Raw genomic sequence first — 16,119 nt, 5'->3', positions numbered from 1 at the left:
CAGTGACATGGTTGGTATAAAAGAAAACACAGTAACAGCTTTGAACAGAGTTCCAGAACTGTTTTAAGCATGTGGCAAAAGTGTTGGGATGAAATAAAACTGGCCTGAAAAATGTATACATTGAGGCAGATGCGGGATTGACCCTTGTTGATGACACCATGGAAGAAGCTGGAAATAGCTAACATTGGTGTTGATGCAGCACTTGCTTGAATTATCAAAATGTAGCATAGTAGTCCTGCCTGAGGGACAGCAGCAGTAACATTTCCAAAGTTCTGCTTTAGCTCCTTGAGTGTGTGAGGGTTTGCATAAGTACACTTGATCTTTCAATTTGCCCCACAGGTAGAAATCATAGGGAAAGAGATCAGATCATTGACGTGCCTAGGAGATTACACTGCCTCTACTGATAACTTACCCCTCATTGAACACCTTGTGTTTTCATGACAGGGTTATCAAGGTAATGTGTACTGTTGCTCTGTCTTGCTGAAAATATCTATAAAGTCATTCATTTTCTGTGAGTTGATCCATATATGGATTAAACAATTTCTCTACCTACTTGTTACCATTAACAGTTTGCAAAAGAATTGTGTCATGATGGGGAAACCAGAGATTGCCCACAAACACCAATCTTGATATTATGGAAAGGATCATCAAGGTACTGCCAGGGAATTTCAGGTGGATAATGGTGCATGTCCTGAGAGGTCACATACTATGACAGGCTGAACCAAGCATCATTTGAAGAAATGAAAAACTGATGCTCTGAAAATTCATTTAGATACTTTAATCTGTGTCATGGCAGTAAATTTTTAAGAATACAGATGGAGGTCCATTCTGATGATGTTTTGGTATGTCAGTCTCTTAATTTCCACTTGAACAGACAAACAGTATTGAGATTTCATCAGACTTTGTTCCAGGCTTTCCTTCACTTGAGGAATGTTTGTGGAGTTCAAACTCTTTCTGGATAGTTAAAATTCTTATTTGCCACAGAGTCCATTTCAGGCTATTTTGCTGCTAGTTTTGAATTGCAGACTTTACTAGAGTTTTTGCCAAAACAATTCCAACCTTAAACTCTTGCACAATAAGTTTTGCACACTTTGTCTATGATTGTCCACTCAAACATAATGACACAGCGAAGTACTTGGAACAGAGCGTGCAAGAGATGCACTTGTACAGACATGTGACAGCAACTGATTGCTGCATTGAAATCACAGTTTCCAACATTTTCTTGATGGGCAGATCTCCTGTTCACTAACAAGTGTCCCTTCCATGTCAGTCTTATAAATGTTTTCAGGATGGTTTTATTTTGTCAGCCTCACTACTTATCTGCTTCTCAAAGGCACTGGAAACATTATGTATGCAATAACCATAACAAACATTTCTCAAAATAAGATACTTAAGTCTAAATTTGGATTTTAAAAGAATCGCTCTGCAGAACAAGCTGTTTTTTAATTCACTAATCAGATTACAAAAAACTGAAATCACGAAACATTGTCAACTGGTATTATCTGTGACTTGTCAAAAGCGTTTTATTGTTTGGTTTGCATTATTCTCCTAGAGATTATCAAATATTGTGGTAACAGAAATTTTGTTTTGTAACTGATTTTCAGTCCACCTAACTAAAGGGGTCAGAGTATTGCATTAAGGAACTCAGGGAGTGTACAGTACACAATGAAATAGCATCTTCAGAATAATCACTACAGATGTTCCACAGAGAATGATATCGGGTCCATGCTCATTCTTGATATGCATATAAATGGTCTTCCATCATATATCCTAGAAGCAGAAATAGTTCTTTTTGTTGATGATTGAAGTATTATAATCAAGCTTAGTGGAGTAACTTCAGCATTTGGAATTGCTTTCTTTCTGATGGACCCGCAGCAGGCATTAGTTCAAAGAATGACATATATATTCTTTCAGATTTTTAGGAGAATAAGTAAAAGTATTTAAAGAAAGAAACTATATGTTTTTTATTTTATCAATAGTTTTTCATGGAGCACTTAATCATTTCCTTTGGAACACCAGTGTTATGGGAAACCCTGCTCTACACAAATATCCCAGTAACAGAAACAATCGAAATTATAAAGAACAACCTGATACACAATGGGACTGTATCTACTATTGAAGCATATGGAATAACAGAACTATTATAATTTGCCATATCACAAATTATTATGAACTGGAGAATAAAATTTGGAAACAGTCTGATGGCATAAAAATGGATAATTGCATTGCAGGCAGAATTGCAGGTATATTTATTAATACACTAAAGGAGAAATTATTCAGTTCAAATAGCAAACACAATAAAATTTCTACATAGGTTACCCAAAGGACATAAATGCATATTTGGAACTTTAAGTGTACATCCATACAGACACATAGCCAAACAAAATTCTTTATGTACAAACAGAACATGCTGGAAAACTTGTAGAGCAGAGACTTTTCTCTGGCCTAGCACAATGTGTGCAGTAGGAACAACTGCCACCCCATGCAGCCTTTCTGACAAAGAGGGAGTGTCTGAACAAAATAAATTTACTTTTATGGCAGTAGATTCAAACTATATGCAAATTTCCAGTTCATTCGCTATATCACAAAAGTCAATCCACTTAATATTCAGAAAGATGATGAAATTAACTGTCAATTAAACCATATCAAACTTACTTACTTCCTACAATAGAGATGTAGATGACACACTATTACTGGCAAATGGTAATGGCAATGACGTACAAATGATTCAGAAACAATTATAGCTCGCACTCTAATATAAAATTAAAATGGACGTAGAAGAAAACAACTCAGTAAACTTTCTAGACTTAACAATAAGTAACAGTAACAACTACCACAGATCTGAAACCTATAGGAAACCCACCAAAACAGACATCATCACATAAACAAACACTCCTGTCATCCTAATTCATATAAATAGCTTTCTTTGCATCAATGGTTAATAGAATCACTATTTTTCCACTTGACATTTTTGCAGTACAAAAGGAAACATGATATATGTAGGGAATAACACTAAAAACAGAGGAATGAATCACAAATAAACATCCACTATGTCACAGCACCAAACATTGGGCATACTTCAAGAAAACTGAACAACCTATTTTAAGATATGGAAGTAAAACTAGCATTTCATATCAATTAGAATTTGAAAAGAAAAAAGTTATCAGGAAAAGCCCAAATCCCAATTTTATCAAGTCTCAGAATTTGCAAAATCTCGTGTGATGATGGCAGAAAATTTTACACGAGACAAACAGATAGGAATTTCAGAATGGGGTTGAAGGAACATGCCTGGGACTCTGTGACCAATCAATCTACATTTTACGTGCACCTACACAACCAAAAACACAAAGCAGAAAAAAAATGGAAAATGCAGTGAATATTCCACATAGGGTAGCCCGAGGACATAAATTAATATTCTGGAAGAACTTGGAATCTACACTCACACAGACACACACTCAACAAAATTGTTAATGAATAAACAGAACTTAACCAGAAAGCTTTATTGACATCATAAAAGAAAAAAGGATAAATTTTGAATGTTTCATGACACACAAAAACAATATAACACTAAACAAAAATATCCTCATAAAAGAAGCAAAAAAAAATTATAGCTGTACAATCATTGTAGTATACTTATAATTGCTGATTTTCTGCAAATAAAATTAATTGGAAACATGTAAGCATCATTAGAGAACTGCATAGTTTCACAACAATATGTAGTAATGAAAGTTTCTTGGGCTTCCAGCCACATCAAGTGGTTTAAAATGAATGAGCTTTCGGCCGAGTACTCCTAGGCCATTGTCAAGTGCGACTGTCTTCTGGTTGCTGCTAGCATCCTTATATAGCCGTGCTGCCTTCTGTGACATCACTGGTACCCACTCTGGCAACATATATGGTAATGTTTGTGTTGTGCAGCCGCCGCGCTCGCTGCAACCCTCTGATGGCCAGAGCCGACACTGTGCTTAGCTGCAGGCCGCCGTCTTTATTGAGTGTTTTGTCACGAATTTTTATTTCGATTGCTTCTTTTATTATGTTATCCCTAAAACTGTTAGTCCGTGTGATAATATGTGTCTCATAGAATACGATACGATGACCGTTTTCTAATACATGCTCTGCTACAGCTGATTTCTCTGGGTACCGTCCTTGATTTCCTCGTCTGCCACAAAGCAAATGGGTGTCTCAGCCACAGCATTTACCGCAATCCCACCCAAACAGACCGATATCTGCACGCTAACAGTTATCATCATCTGTTGCAGAAACATTCTGTGTGCATTGAGCCGAAACTGTCTCAGATTCACAAAACTTGCCGGAGGAACTGTGTAACGTACGGAAAGTATTCAAGGAAAATGGCTACAACTACTGCCAGATTTCTCAAGGTATCTTTCTGAAAATATGTAAGCAGAAAGACTCAGAGGAGGACTCGAAGAAGTTTGCGTTTTCACCGCTCAGTATCAGGAAAGCTAAGCTGGCACCTAAAGAGGCATAAAATTGATTCGGTCTTCAGGGCTCTAGCAAAAATTCAACAATTCTTGAGGCCAGTGAAAGACGATGTAGGCCTCAGAACGCCAGGAGTATATAAAATACCATGTGGGTGTGGTCAGTTCTATATTGGACAGACTGTGCATGCCATTGAGCAGTGCTGTGTAGAATGGGGAGAGATGTTTTAGTCTACAGTACCTAGAGAAATCAGCAATAGCAAAGCAAGCATTAGAAAACGGTCAATGTATTGCATTCGATGAGATATCTATTATCACACGGACTAACAGTTTTTGGGATAGCACAATAAAAGAAGTTATTGAAATAAAAATTTGTGACAAAACACTCAATAAAGAGGGCGGCCTGCAGCTAAGCAAAGCGTTGGACCTAGCCATCGGAAGGTTGAAGCGGGCGCAGCAGACGCGCAATGCAAACATTACCATATATGGTGCCGGAGCGGGTACCAGTGACGTCGCGGAAGGCAGCGCGGCTATATAAGGATGGCAGCAGCAACCAGAAGAGTCACCACTTGACAATGGCTGAGGAGTACTCTGCCAAAAGCTCTTGTATTTTAAACTACTTGACGTGGCTGGAAGCCCAAGAAACTTATCATCACTTGAAGAGGCTGCCAAATATTAAGTGTTACTATAAACATTATCACAAACAGATATAAGTGCTGTCATAAATGTAATCACATACAAAAATTATCAATAGCACAAAATCTGAGAGGTAATTGAAAAGATGCTCTAGGATTCAATATTGTAATACATATCTTAATGTCTCAAACGTAAGGCAAACAGCTACTAACATCTACGTAAGCCATGTACTTTTGTATTACACTATATTGAAGGATAAGCTAAAAAACCTTTAATATAAATATAATCCATGTACTCTTGTAAGACAATAATATATTACAGAATATATTGTATGACAGCTACCAACATAGACGTAAGCAATATATTTTTATCATGTAGTATTAGATGAAAAACTGAGCCATCATTCCACTTAAAATAACAAAAATTGCTGAAATGAACTCATTGTGACGTAAGTATACTGAATTAAGAGTCAATTGCAGCAGAAACCTGGAAGAAAGTATATAATATGTCATATTTGAAAAAGAAAATAATATTTGTTTTTCTGCAAACTGAAAGTTGTTTTTAGATAAAATACGCTACGTGCAGTTCAATATTGTACAAGTTCTGACCACACTGTTCTAAATACACTGATGAGCAAAAACATTATGACAACCTGCTTCATAGCATGTTGATCCACTTTTAGAAACTACAAAATTTTGTGTAGAGAATGTATATAAGCAAGTGTTTGTGAGCTTAAACTAAGTAATGGTAATTTTATAATTGTAATTATGTATAGGTGCCCATTGGGAAATATTCAACTATTTCTGGAAAACTCTGGTTCCTTTTTATGCTATCTGTCAGATGGAGGGAAGCAAATTATTTTCTGAAAGAGTCTGATACAAGGAATGATCTTGAAGTAATACTGAGTTCTTCCAGTTTGACATCAGTTATTGAGTTCCCTACTCATTTAGCACAGGAAAGCAGCATACTAATAGATAAATTATATATAAAAACAAAGATGAGGTGACTTACCGAACAAAAGCGCTGGCAGGTCGATAGACACACAAACAAACACAAACATACACACAAAATTCAAGCTTTCGCAACAAACTGTTGCCTCATCAGGAAAGAGGGAAGGAGAGGGGAAGACGAAAGGAAGTGGGTTTTAAGGGAGAGGGTAAGGAGTCATTCCAATCCCGGGAGCGGAAAGACTTACCTTAGGGGGAAAAAAGGACAGGTATACACTCGCACACACGCACATATCCATCCACACATACAGACACAAGCAGACATATTTAAAGACAAAGAGTTTGGGCAGAGATCATAATAGATAATATTTTCATGGACCAAAATATATGTAATAAAATAGATAATTATCCTATTAAGAATGGTCTTCCTGAATATGATGAACAGCCAGTGATAGTATATGACATAGTTCCAGACATAAATGCAAAACGGTCCTCCAAAATGGTGCATTCAGTTAACAATTTAATGATTGCAAATTTTAAGGAAAGTTTGCAGCAGTTAGACCATGATGAGGTGCACCGGGAACCTGATGCTAATGTAAAAAATAACTTATTTCATTGTACATTTGTGAGTATTTCTGAAAACAGATTCTCTAAGAAAACAGTTTGCTATAACATCAGACTGAATGAAAAGCTTATTAACAAAAAGTCAGAAGTGGAAAATATTTTTTTAATAATCATTTTTAGATGCTGTGGAGCTATATATGGAAGAGGCAACATCTATGCAATTGGATAAAACTGAAATTCTACCTACCTGTCCTGCTGAAGTTAGGAAAATAATAAACTCATTCAAAAGTAAAATCTCACATGGAATTGATAGTATCTCCAACAAAGTAGAATTCTCAGCCACATATGTAATAGGGCCATTTTTCCTGACAGAATGAAATATGCTTTTGTTAAACCATTGCATAAAAAGGGGGATAGGTCTGATGCCAAAAATAATGCCCAATCTCACTCTGACAGCTTTGTCCAAAATTATTGAAAAAGTAATGTTTTCAAAGTAACTTCACATACTTGTAAAAATAAAGTACCAACAAAATGCCAATTTGATTTTCAGAAAGGCTTTTCAACAGAAAGTGTTACATATGCTCGCACACACAATAACAGTTTTCAGTATGTTGTAACATACTGAAGAGAGGCAACATATACATAAACAAAGAAAACAGTAAGAGAGACAAAGTGAACACACACTAGTTACACCTTTAAACCACAGTTTCTCGCAAAATGTATACAGCTTGTGACAGAAGAATGATAGTGCTATACAGCAGTTAGTACAAAGAACACTGAAACTGTGAAGAAAACAAGTTCATAACGTGAAAATGTGCTTATTTTTTGTAAGTGAAGTTACGGTGCGACCTCCAGCTTGTGATCAGATGAGAGGAAATGCAGTTTCCAACCAAAAACTCTAATAACTGTAAGGAATCACTTCTTCACATAAAATATAAGAGGTGAACTGTTTGACATCAGTAAATACGGCAAATCGAAATAAGAGTGAATCGTTCAAGATACCATGGAAGATGACTTAAAGTAAAAGGCAAAACATGACTGAAACAAATAAAGTACAGTGCAGCAGGAAAAAGATGTTCTTTTATTTATGAAACAAATATATGCTGGTGGTTTGTGTGCATGGTGCTACTGCCCGATAGTGTCCCAGGTGTGTCCCTTCTGGGTCAGAGCAGATGAATTTGGTGGCCAAGACATCCATATGAGTTCATTACAATGTTCCTCAAACCACTATAGCAGGATTCTGGACTTGTGACACAGACAGTTATTCTGCTGGAAGATTCCATCACCATGAAGGGGTGCAGGTTGTCCACAATAGTGTTCAAGTAGTCCATAGTTGTCATGATGCCTTTAATTACTACCACAGGTCCATGGAAGCCCAGATGGATATTCCCAGTAGCATAATAGTTCCGCCACAGATCTACATCCTCAATAGTGTGCTCTGAAACTTTTGTACCTGCACCACCTTGTACTGTGTCGTCATATCTACCACAGATTGCCACCTATCCTCCTTTACAGAATGGGCGTGGACATGAAACTGTTGAAAAGGTGACTTAATTTTCTTGTTTTCATTGACTAATGGTCTCTGTCATCATATTCTGAGGTAACTCATCACTGAGGAAAATGGTGAAGGATAACATGCAGTGTCCACTCTAGAACCTCTGTAAACAGCTCTTTATGCAGTTAGCTATTCTGACAACAGCCTCACTGTATTTTACTCTCTTATGAAGTTTGTTGTCAAGAACCAATCACAATTTCATAACAACAGTAACAGTCATAAACATAATACTAGAAGTAAAATTGATTTACACTATATGTCACTCATCCTTAGTTATTCAGCCCTAAAAGTCTTTGAACACAGTGTTTTTTTTTCTTTTTTTTGTGAAGGGTCAGTATGTTGCCAAATTTTCTGCTGAGAAGATGAACTATAACTGTAATAAATACATTGAACATGCAAATAATTGGTTAACTAACTGAAAGTATTGTGAATTATTTGCATTCGAAGTAAAGGTCTGTCATGATTGTACTTGACTTGATGCAAGTTTAGTTCTATTGTATTATCTCTTTGATACATGAAACCTTATGAAAGAATACATATTATATGAAGTAGACATCAAAACACCAGTAGACAAACATGCAGAGTCTAAAATATCACCATAGTTAATAGAAAATAGTCCTTTGTGACTGAAGGGGAATTTTATATGTATTTTTATTGGAGTCACTATGATCACACTTGATTTTAGAAATTCACTAACATACAAAACTGAAATTTCCTTGTCTCTTTTGTAGAATTTAATTTCAGTCTAGGTAACTGTGAATGTATGGATGTCACTAAATTTCCTTATGATTACTGTATCTTGTTTTTATAGGTGAATGTGGTGCTAAGACTTCATAGTATCAAGCCTCACTGGATGTTTGCATTAGACAATCTTGTACGTAATGCTGTTCAAGCAGCTATAACAGTCATGTCACCAGGTGAGATGATGATATTTCTCTAAACCATAATTGATGCAGAAAATGCTATATGTGTGAAATGTAAATACAGTTACTAAGTTACCGTATTTACTCGAATCTAAGCCGCACTTTTTTTCCGGCTTTTGTAATCCAAAAAACCGCCTGCGGCTTAGAATCGAATGCAAAGCGGAAGTTCTGAAAAATGTTGGTAGGTGCCGCCACAACTAAGTTATGTCGTCGAATATATGTAGCGCTTCGCAGGCACAAAGATAAACACTGGCACCAAAACCTCTGTGTCAGTAAATAAATTTTAAAGAAAAAAGGTCAAAGACGAGCCTTTTTTCTCCGCCCTGAGTTTCGAGCACTACATTTTCATACATTATCCAACGAAGTAAAAACAAATTCCGTATTGTTCAACTTTGAATGTAGCTGCATTTCAATGCACTACGAAAATCCGACTGGCAAGACTGATTGGGATGTTTGTCAATATGGCCTACTCTGCGTTCTGAAATTTTTCCTACCTGTGAGAAGAGATGGTTGCTAATAGGAACTTTCATGAATTGTGAATCACATGCAGTATTCTCTTCACCATAATAATAATACGAATATAAATATTTTCCCATGTATTCTTTCATATTTGCTGCTATCTCATTTAAATCCCGTCTGCCTAATAAACTACGAAACTAGAGTGAGACAACAGCAAACGCGGACGAAAATACATATCATGTCATGTTTATATTCATATTATTCTTATGCCGAATAGTGATACAGTCAGAATTGAAGCACGGCAATTGACTAGATTTTTTAAATTAAGATAACTCTAATTTCTGTGCAGAATGTAATGTACTGAAGAGGCGCCTGCAAAGACTTTCAAACGGAGAAAAATTTTCGCTAAACTCTCGTTCAGAACATCTTCTATCGTACGCAGTCTATTATTTGGTTCTTGTTGATTATTATCAAAGAAAGCAGCAGTGTAAGTAACAACAAATAGCAGTCTCTTGCAATTGTTTCGTTAATGAGACGATTCCTCTCTTTTTCTAAAAAAATTGTAAGCGGCGGTAGCGCGCACAAAAGCAAGCAATGCCGCGAGCGGCAACAGGTCATAAACACTCATTATCTGAATGCGACAAACAATGCATGACACAGTACAGTAATGCATTTTCAGCTTTGAGTGACGTAAACACCTATAACAAAGAGAACGGTACAGATCAAAGAAAAATAATCAATCAATTCAAACCAGACGAAGCACGTGAAAAAGGAAGGGTACCCGTATAAATGCGGACGGAGCGCCTGACGCTTAGCAACGGCTACCTGGTAAAGCTTAACTGCTAAGCTTACGACTCAAACCAAACTACTATAGCTGTATCGTCATTCATTTGACCTAAATTGTGTCTCATATTACAATGGACCAACTTTGTTTCGATTTGGAGGTGCGGCCTAAAACTTTTCTCTCCCCTTGAATTTCGAGTCTCAGATTTCAGGTGTGGCTTAGATTCGGGAAATTTTTTTTTTTCCTCGATTGCGAGTCTCATTTTTCAGGTGCGGCTTAGATTCGAGTGCGGCTTAAATTCGAGTAAATACGGTATGCCAAAGAAGGAATGTTGTTGTTACAATTAACAGATGTGTATGGGTATTGATTGTATTGTAGCAGCTTAAATGTGATTTATTTTTGTATTAGCTTTGCAGGATTTCCAGTCTATTTTTTGTAATCCCCCCCCCCCTCCTCCCCCTTCTCTCTCTCTCTCTCTCTCTCTCTCTCTCTCTCTCTGTCTGTCTGAAATTGTACTTCTGAATTTTTCTAATGAGCATATTTTCATACTTGTCAGATATTCTCCCGTCTTTCTGTTTCTGATTTCCCACATGTGCAGACGTAGTTGTATTCTAAAGACAAGAGACTTGGGATTTTCTGTTTTCTGTGTACTCTATCTTCACCTCAATTTTTTGAATGAAAGTACCAATACAGTCTGCCACAACATGTAGTACAATATAAATAAGAAAAAGTAAGGGAACAAAATGTTAATGTGTCTCATATGTTCATTACAGTGCATCTTGTACTAAAGAGTAAAATATGCCATTTCAAGGTCCATAGTTGCCAAGGGGAAGAAATCACTGTTAATCTTGTGCCAGAGGAGGCACAAGGTGCAGGATTTTCTACTGATGAAAGAACTGTTTAGTGTATTTCCAAAGTAAAGTCATTGTGTGTTTTTCCAATTATGGGCCCACTTCTTATTACAATTCATAAGCAGGCATATGTTAATTTTATTGACTTAATATTGGACTTCATTTTACGCAATAATTTAAGTGTTGAATATTTTTCACTGTATATTCTGTATTTTCCTGCAATTTTTATGTTTATAGATATAAACCAGTTGTAAAATATGTTACTTAATTGATTACAAAACTGTTTGATGCTTCAATTTAACTGGAATCTGAGATTTGATAATAAGTATACTTAATTTTTATTTACACTCTTATAACCTTTTATTTGCACTCTTATAACCAGATGTTAATTTTTAATCCCCTTCCTCACTGACTGAAGCTTAATTAAAGTGTTGCAAATGTAAAATGCTATTATTTGCTACTGTATCCCCCCCAGAGCTGGGTGCGAACTTGGCAGGTCAGGATAATCGTGAACAAAGTGTACCTGATGGACCTGATGGAAGCTCCACATCTGGCATGTCAACCGTCAACTCGGTGAAATCACAGAAAACTGTCGACAGCCTCTCCAATTCAGCCAAGTTCCGCCTGGAGTACCGAGAGCAGCTTGGTGTCCTGCGCTCAGAAAACTTGAGATTACTGCAAGAATTAGTGGACAGCCAGAAATCCTACCAGACACTGTTGCGGCAGGCCTTAGAAGATCATCGTTTGCAGTTGGCATTACTCTCTCAGACTGTGCAGCAGCTGAACCTTGTGTCATCATGCACTTGCCAATCACATGCTGATACAGGGTAAGAGGGAGAGGCTCTTGAGCATTTTATGAAATAGTTGAAGGTGCATTGGTGACAAAATTACTGCTTATTCACCGTTGTATTGAAAGGAAAGTCACTTGAGAAAACTATAAAATCAAACAGAGGCAGAATGGTTTGCAATAAGTTACCTTCAGGAGATAAGTTACCTTCAGGAGATGAAAATCTAATATTGCTGATAGACACATTTAAAAGCGAAAAAACTGTTCCTAGTTTCTAGAACTGTTAGTTCCCTCTTAAGGGTGGAGGGAGGGACATGTTGGGGAAGGTTAGAAAGGAGGGAAAGAGCAGTAAGACTGCAGGGTGAGAGGGACTACTTGTTGTGAGGACAGGGAGAAACAGAAATCATATTTAACGTCCCCTACCCATCTGTTCTAAGCTTCCCCTGCCTTCCTCTCTCCCACTTGAGGAAGGAATTAATTATTCCAAAAGTTTTTCTTTTATTTTAGTTTTTAGTTCCATTTTTTAAATGTGTCTGTTTGTAGCCCAAAAATTTCACCTCATGGGCGTTAATACTGGCCAGCTGTTCTGTCTCTGTATGAATTCACTATCATTTTTTTAAAATTTTCCATCTGTCATATTGTTGTTATCACTCATTCCTGTACTTATCCTTACAGTATATGCGAAATACTTGCTTTTAATCACTAAGATACCGAAGATGAATACTCATACAAGCCGTATGTAAATAATTAGCAGGTTCATATTTGTTGTTGTCAGAGGACAGTACTTTTGGTACTGACTTACTTGTTCCTGTTTCTGCTGTTAATAAGAATAGTTTTAGAGAGGTAGCATCTTTTTTCTTCAAACTGGCCATGTACCTCTACTGGGATAATTCTGCCTGCTCATATTGTGACCCCAGCAGCCTCCCTTCTCCCCTCCCCACCTCCCCCCTGAAATATGGCATCCCGGCTAAGACACAAGTTGAAAATATGGTCACTATTTTTTATTTACTTAAATTTGCCATATTTCGTGACAGTACCTTTTCCGTTAGACGTTTGCAAGGCGATATTAGTCTTGGGTTCAGTTGTCTAAGTATGATTCCACAATGCATCTTTGTCGGCTGCAGAAATGACGTGGTTCAACGTGTTTGCCTCATTTTGGTGTTTCAAATACCATTTCTTCAAATGTAGTTTCTTTTTTATAGTTAATACAAAAAAAATAGTAACATAATTCAAAATTATTTATGACGGCGACCTTCACATTGTTCTTCCGTCAACACACACCAAGAGTTCACTGCCGACTGACTATAGTCAAAGACGACTCCAACGTCAAAGATATTTTACACAACACACAAGCTTCCACTTGTAATCAGTCTCTTTGCTATTCTTCGATACATTTACTAATAGTAATCAATATGCTTTCACTCTCAAAAACATAAGTAAATTAACATATAAGAAGGCAAATTACAATAAATTCTGACAAAAAGTATAAAAAGAAACATTTACAATTTGGTATCGACAAATACAGTAAAAAAAAAAAATCTCTCAGATCCATTACAACTGCTCCCCAGGGCTTTTGTTGTTATGGACATATACAACAAAATCCCGACCACTCTCAGTAATGGATCTGTATTACACAATTAGTACATTAATGATGCAGTCTGATAACCTCTTCCAAATTTGGACTCTTTGAATCTGTGGACTTGTTACTGGCTGTTGTTGCAATGATACTTCCCCATCAATCCTATACACAAAAAATTCAAGTAAAGAAATTATTAGACATGACAAATATACTTGATATAAAACATACATGAAAAATATTCTAACATACAGCATACAGATTGAAAATAATAGGAAGGTAAAACTCATTTCCTAGAATACACACATATATATATACAAAGATGAGGTGACTTACCGAACGAAAGCTCTGGCAGGTCGATAGACACACAAACAAACACAAACATACACACAAAATTCAAGCTTTCGCAACAAACTGTTGCCTCATCAGGAAAGAAGGAAGGAGAGGGGATGACGAAAGGAAGTGGGTTTTAAGGGAGAGGGTAAGGAGTCATTCCAATCCCGGGAGCGGAAAGACTTACCTTAGGGGGAAAAAAGGACAGGTATACACTCGCACACACGCACATATCCATCCACACATACAGACACAAGCAGACATATTTAAAGGCCTTTAAATATGTCTGCTTGTGTCTGTATGTGTGGATGGATATGTGCGTGTGTGCGAGTGTATACCTGTCCTTTTTTCCCCCTAAGGTAAGTCTTTCCGCTCCCGGGATTGGAATGACTCCTTACCCTCTCCCTTAAAACCCACTTCCTTTCGTCTTCCCCTCTCCTTCCCTCTTTCCTGATGAGGCAACAGTTTGTTGCGAAAGCTTGAATTTTGTGTGTATGTTTGTGTTTGTTCGTGTGTCTATCGACCTGCCAGCGCTTTTGTTCGGTAAGTCACCTCATCTTTGTTTTTATATATAATTTTTCCCACATGGAATGTTTCCTTCCATTTTTATATATATATATATATATATATATATATATATATATATATATATATATATATATATATATTATTCATTTTTTTTCTTTTGTATATTTTTTTAATGATTTTCTTTTTAAAATTTTGTTTACTCATGTTTTTTTTGTATTTTTTTTTTTTGCTTATGATTTTCTTCTTTTAGTACAGCTAAAGATACATCAGTATTATCTAAATTTTTTTTTGCAATTATTTATGTACACTTGCCTCTCTACTACAATATTACTACAAGTCACATTCTTGTGAAGAGTACTTTTGCTCCCCACAACATCAGTATAAACAACAATAAACTGCTCATATATCATGAGGCTTTATCTAAAATTGGTTTTGAAACTTATACCTTTGCATGCATGTCCTCACATGCATGCCTTCACCCACAGGGAAGACTTAGCTTCCAAAAATTAGAAAAATTCAGAAATGCTCACTAGGGAGACTTTTTTTGTAAAAAAGTAAAAATAAATCTTTCTCTCATTTTTTGTTAAAACAGTGTTTTTTCATCAGTTTCAATTAACATGTGACTTCAAATTATTAATTTATACGTGCAAATATACGAGGGTCAGTCAAAAAGTAATGCCTCCTATTTTTTTTTCTACGTTTAATTGTCAGGAAATTTAAATGCAATTACATAGGTTGAAAACCACAACATTGAGGATCATTTTGTCATTTTTCAATGTAATCTCCGCCCATCTCTACAGTTTTGGTCCATCTTTGAACAAGGGCATGTATCCCAACACGGTAAAAATCACAGCTCTGCTTCCTAAGCCATTGACGCACGGATGTTTTGACGGCCTCCTCATCTTCAAAATGAATCCCACGATGAGCTTCTTTTAGTGGCCCGAACAGATGGAAGTCTGATGGTGCCAGGTCAGGGCTGTATGGGGGATGAGGCAAAACTTCCCATCCAATTTTGACAATCTCGTCAGAGGTGTGACGACTGGTGTGTGGTCTTGCATTGTCATGCAAAAGAAGAACATCTGCCATTGATTTTGTTGGGCGAACTCGCTGAAGACGTGCTTAAAGTTTGTTGAGGGTTGTGACGTATTGAACAGAATTTATTGTGCATCCCTGCTCCAAAAAATCAACCAGAATCACACCCTCTGTATCCCAGAAAACTGTTGCCGAGCTTGTGTGACGCCACTCCATTGACTGCCTCTTTGATTCGGGTTCAAAAAAATGCACCCATGTTTCGTCCCCGGTCACAATTTTTTTCAGAAACTCATCTCCCTCCAAACGGAAGCGCTGCAAGTGTTGGGAGGCTATTGTTTTCCTTGCCTCTTTATTCTGATCGGTTAACATTCTTGGAACCCACCGTGCACAAACTTTTGAGTACCCCAATTGTTTAATAATCGTGATCACACTGCCTTTACTAAGAGAAATAATGCGACACACTTCATCTGCAGTCACCCGACGGTCACCACGAATGATGTCATCAACTTGCTGAATGTTGTGTGGAGTCACTGCACTCACCGGCCTGCCGCTCCGCTTTTCGTCAGTCAACGGTGTTTGCCCTTCAGCTTCCTTACAACGACGAACCCATCGTCTAACAGTGCTGACATCCACTGTCACAACACCATACACCTTCTTAAGTCTTTCATGAATGCGTATGGGCGTTTCACCTTCTGCATTCAAGAATTC

The 16,119-nt window shown here is 37.0% G+C and overlaps 1 protein-coding gene across 1 annotated transcript in view; it reads left to right on the top strand.

The window, feature by feature from the left end:
* Positions 1–16,119, top strand: part of LOC124725205 (mitogen-activated protein kinase kinase kinase 15) — a 175,051-nt gene that overhangs the window by 145,657 nt on the left and 13,275 nt on the right. Inside the window, exons 22-23 of the mRNA XM_047248456.1 lie at positions 8,950–9,055; positions 11,631–11,982. Coding sequence (XP_047104412.1) covers positions 8,950–9,055; positions 11,631–11,982 — 458 coding nt within the window. The remainder of the gene's footprint in view (positions 1–8,949; positions 9,056–11,630; positions 11,983–16,119) is intronic.

This window comes from Schistocerca piceifrons, chromosome 1 (assembly GCF_021461385.2).
Source record: "Schistocerca piceifrons isolate TAMUIC-IGC-003096 chromosome 1, iqSchPice1.1, whole genome shotgun sequence".
In the NCBI taxonomy this organism is placed as follows: domain Eukaryota; kingdom Metazoa; phylum Arthropoda; class Insecta; order Orthoptera; family Acrididae; genus Schistocerca; species Schistocerca piceifrons.
Note: the sequence above shows the minus strand (reverse complement) of the source record. Positions and strands in the feature narration are given on the sequence as shown.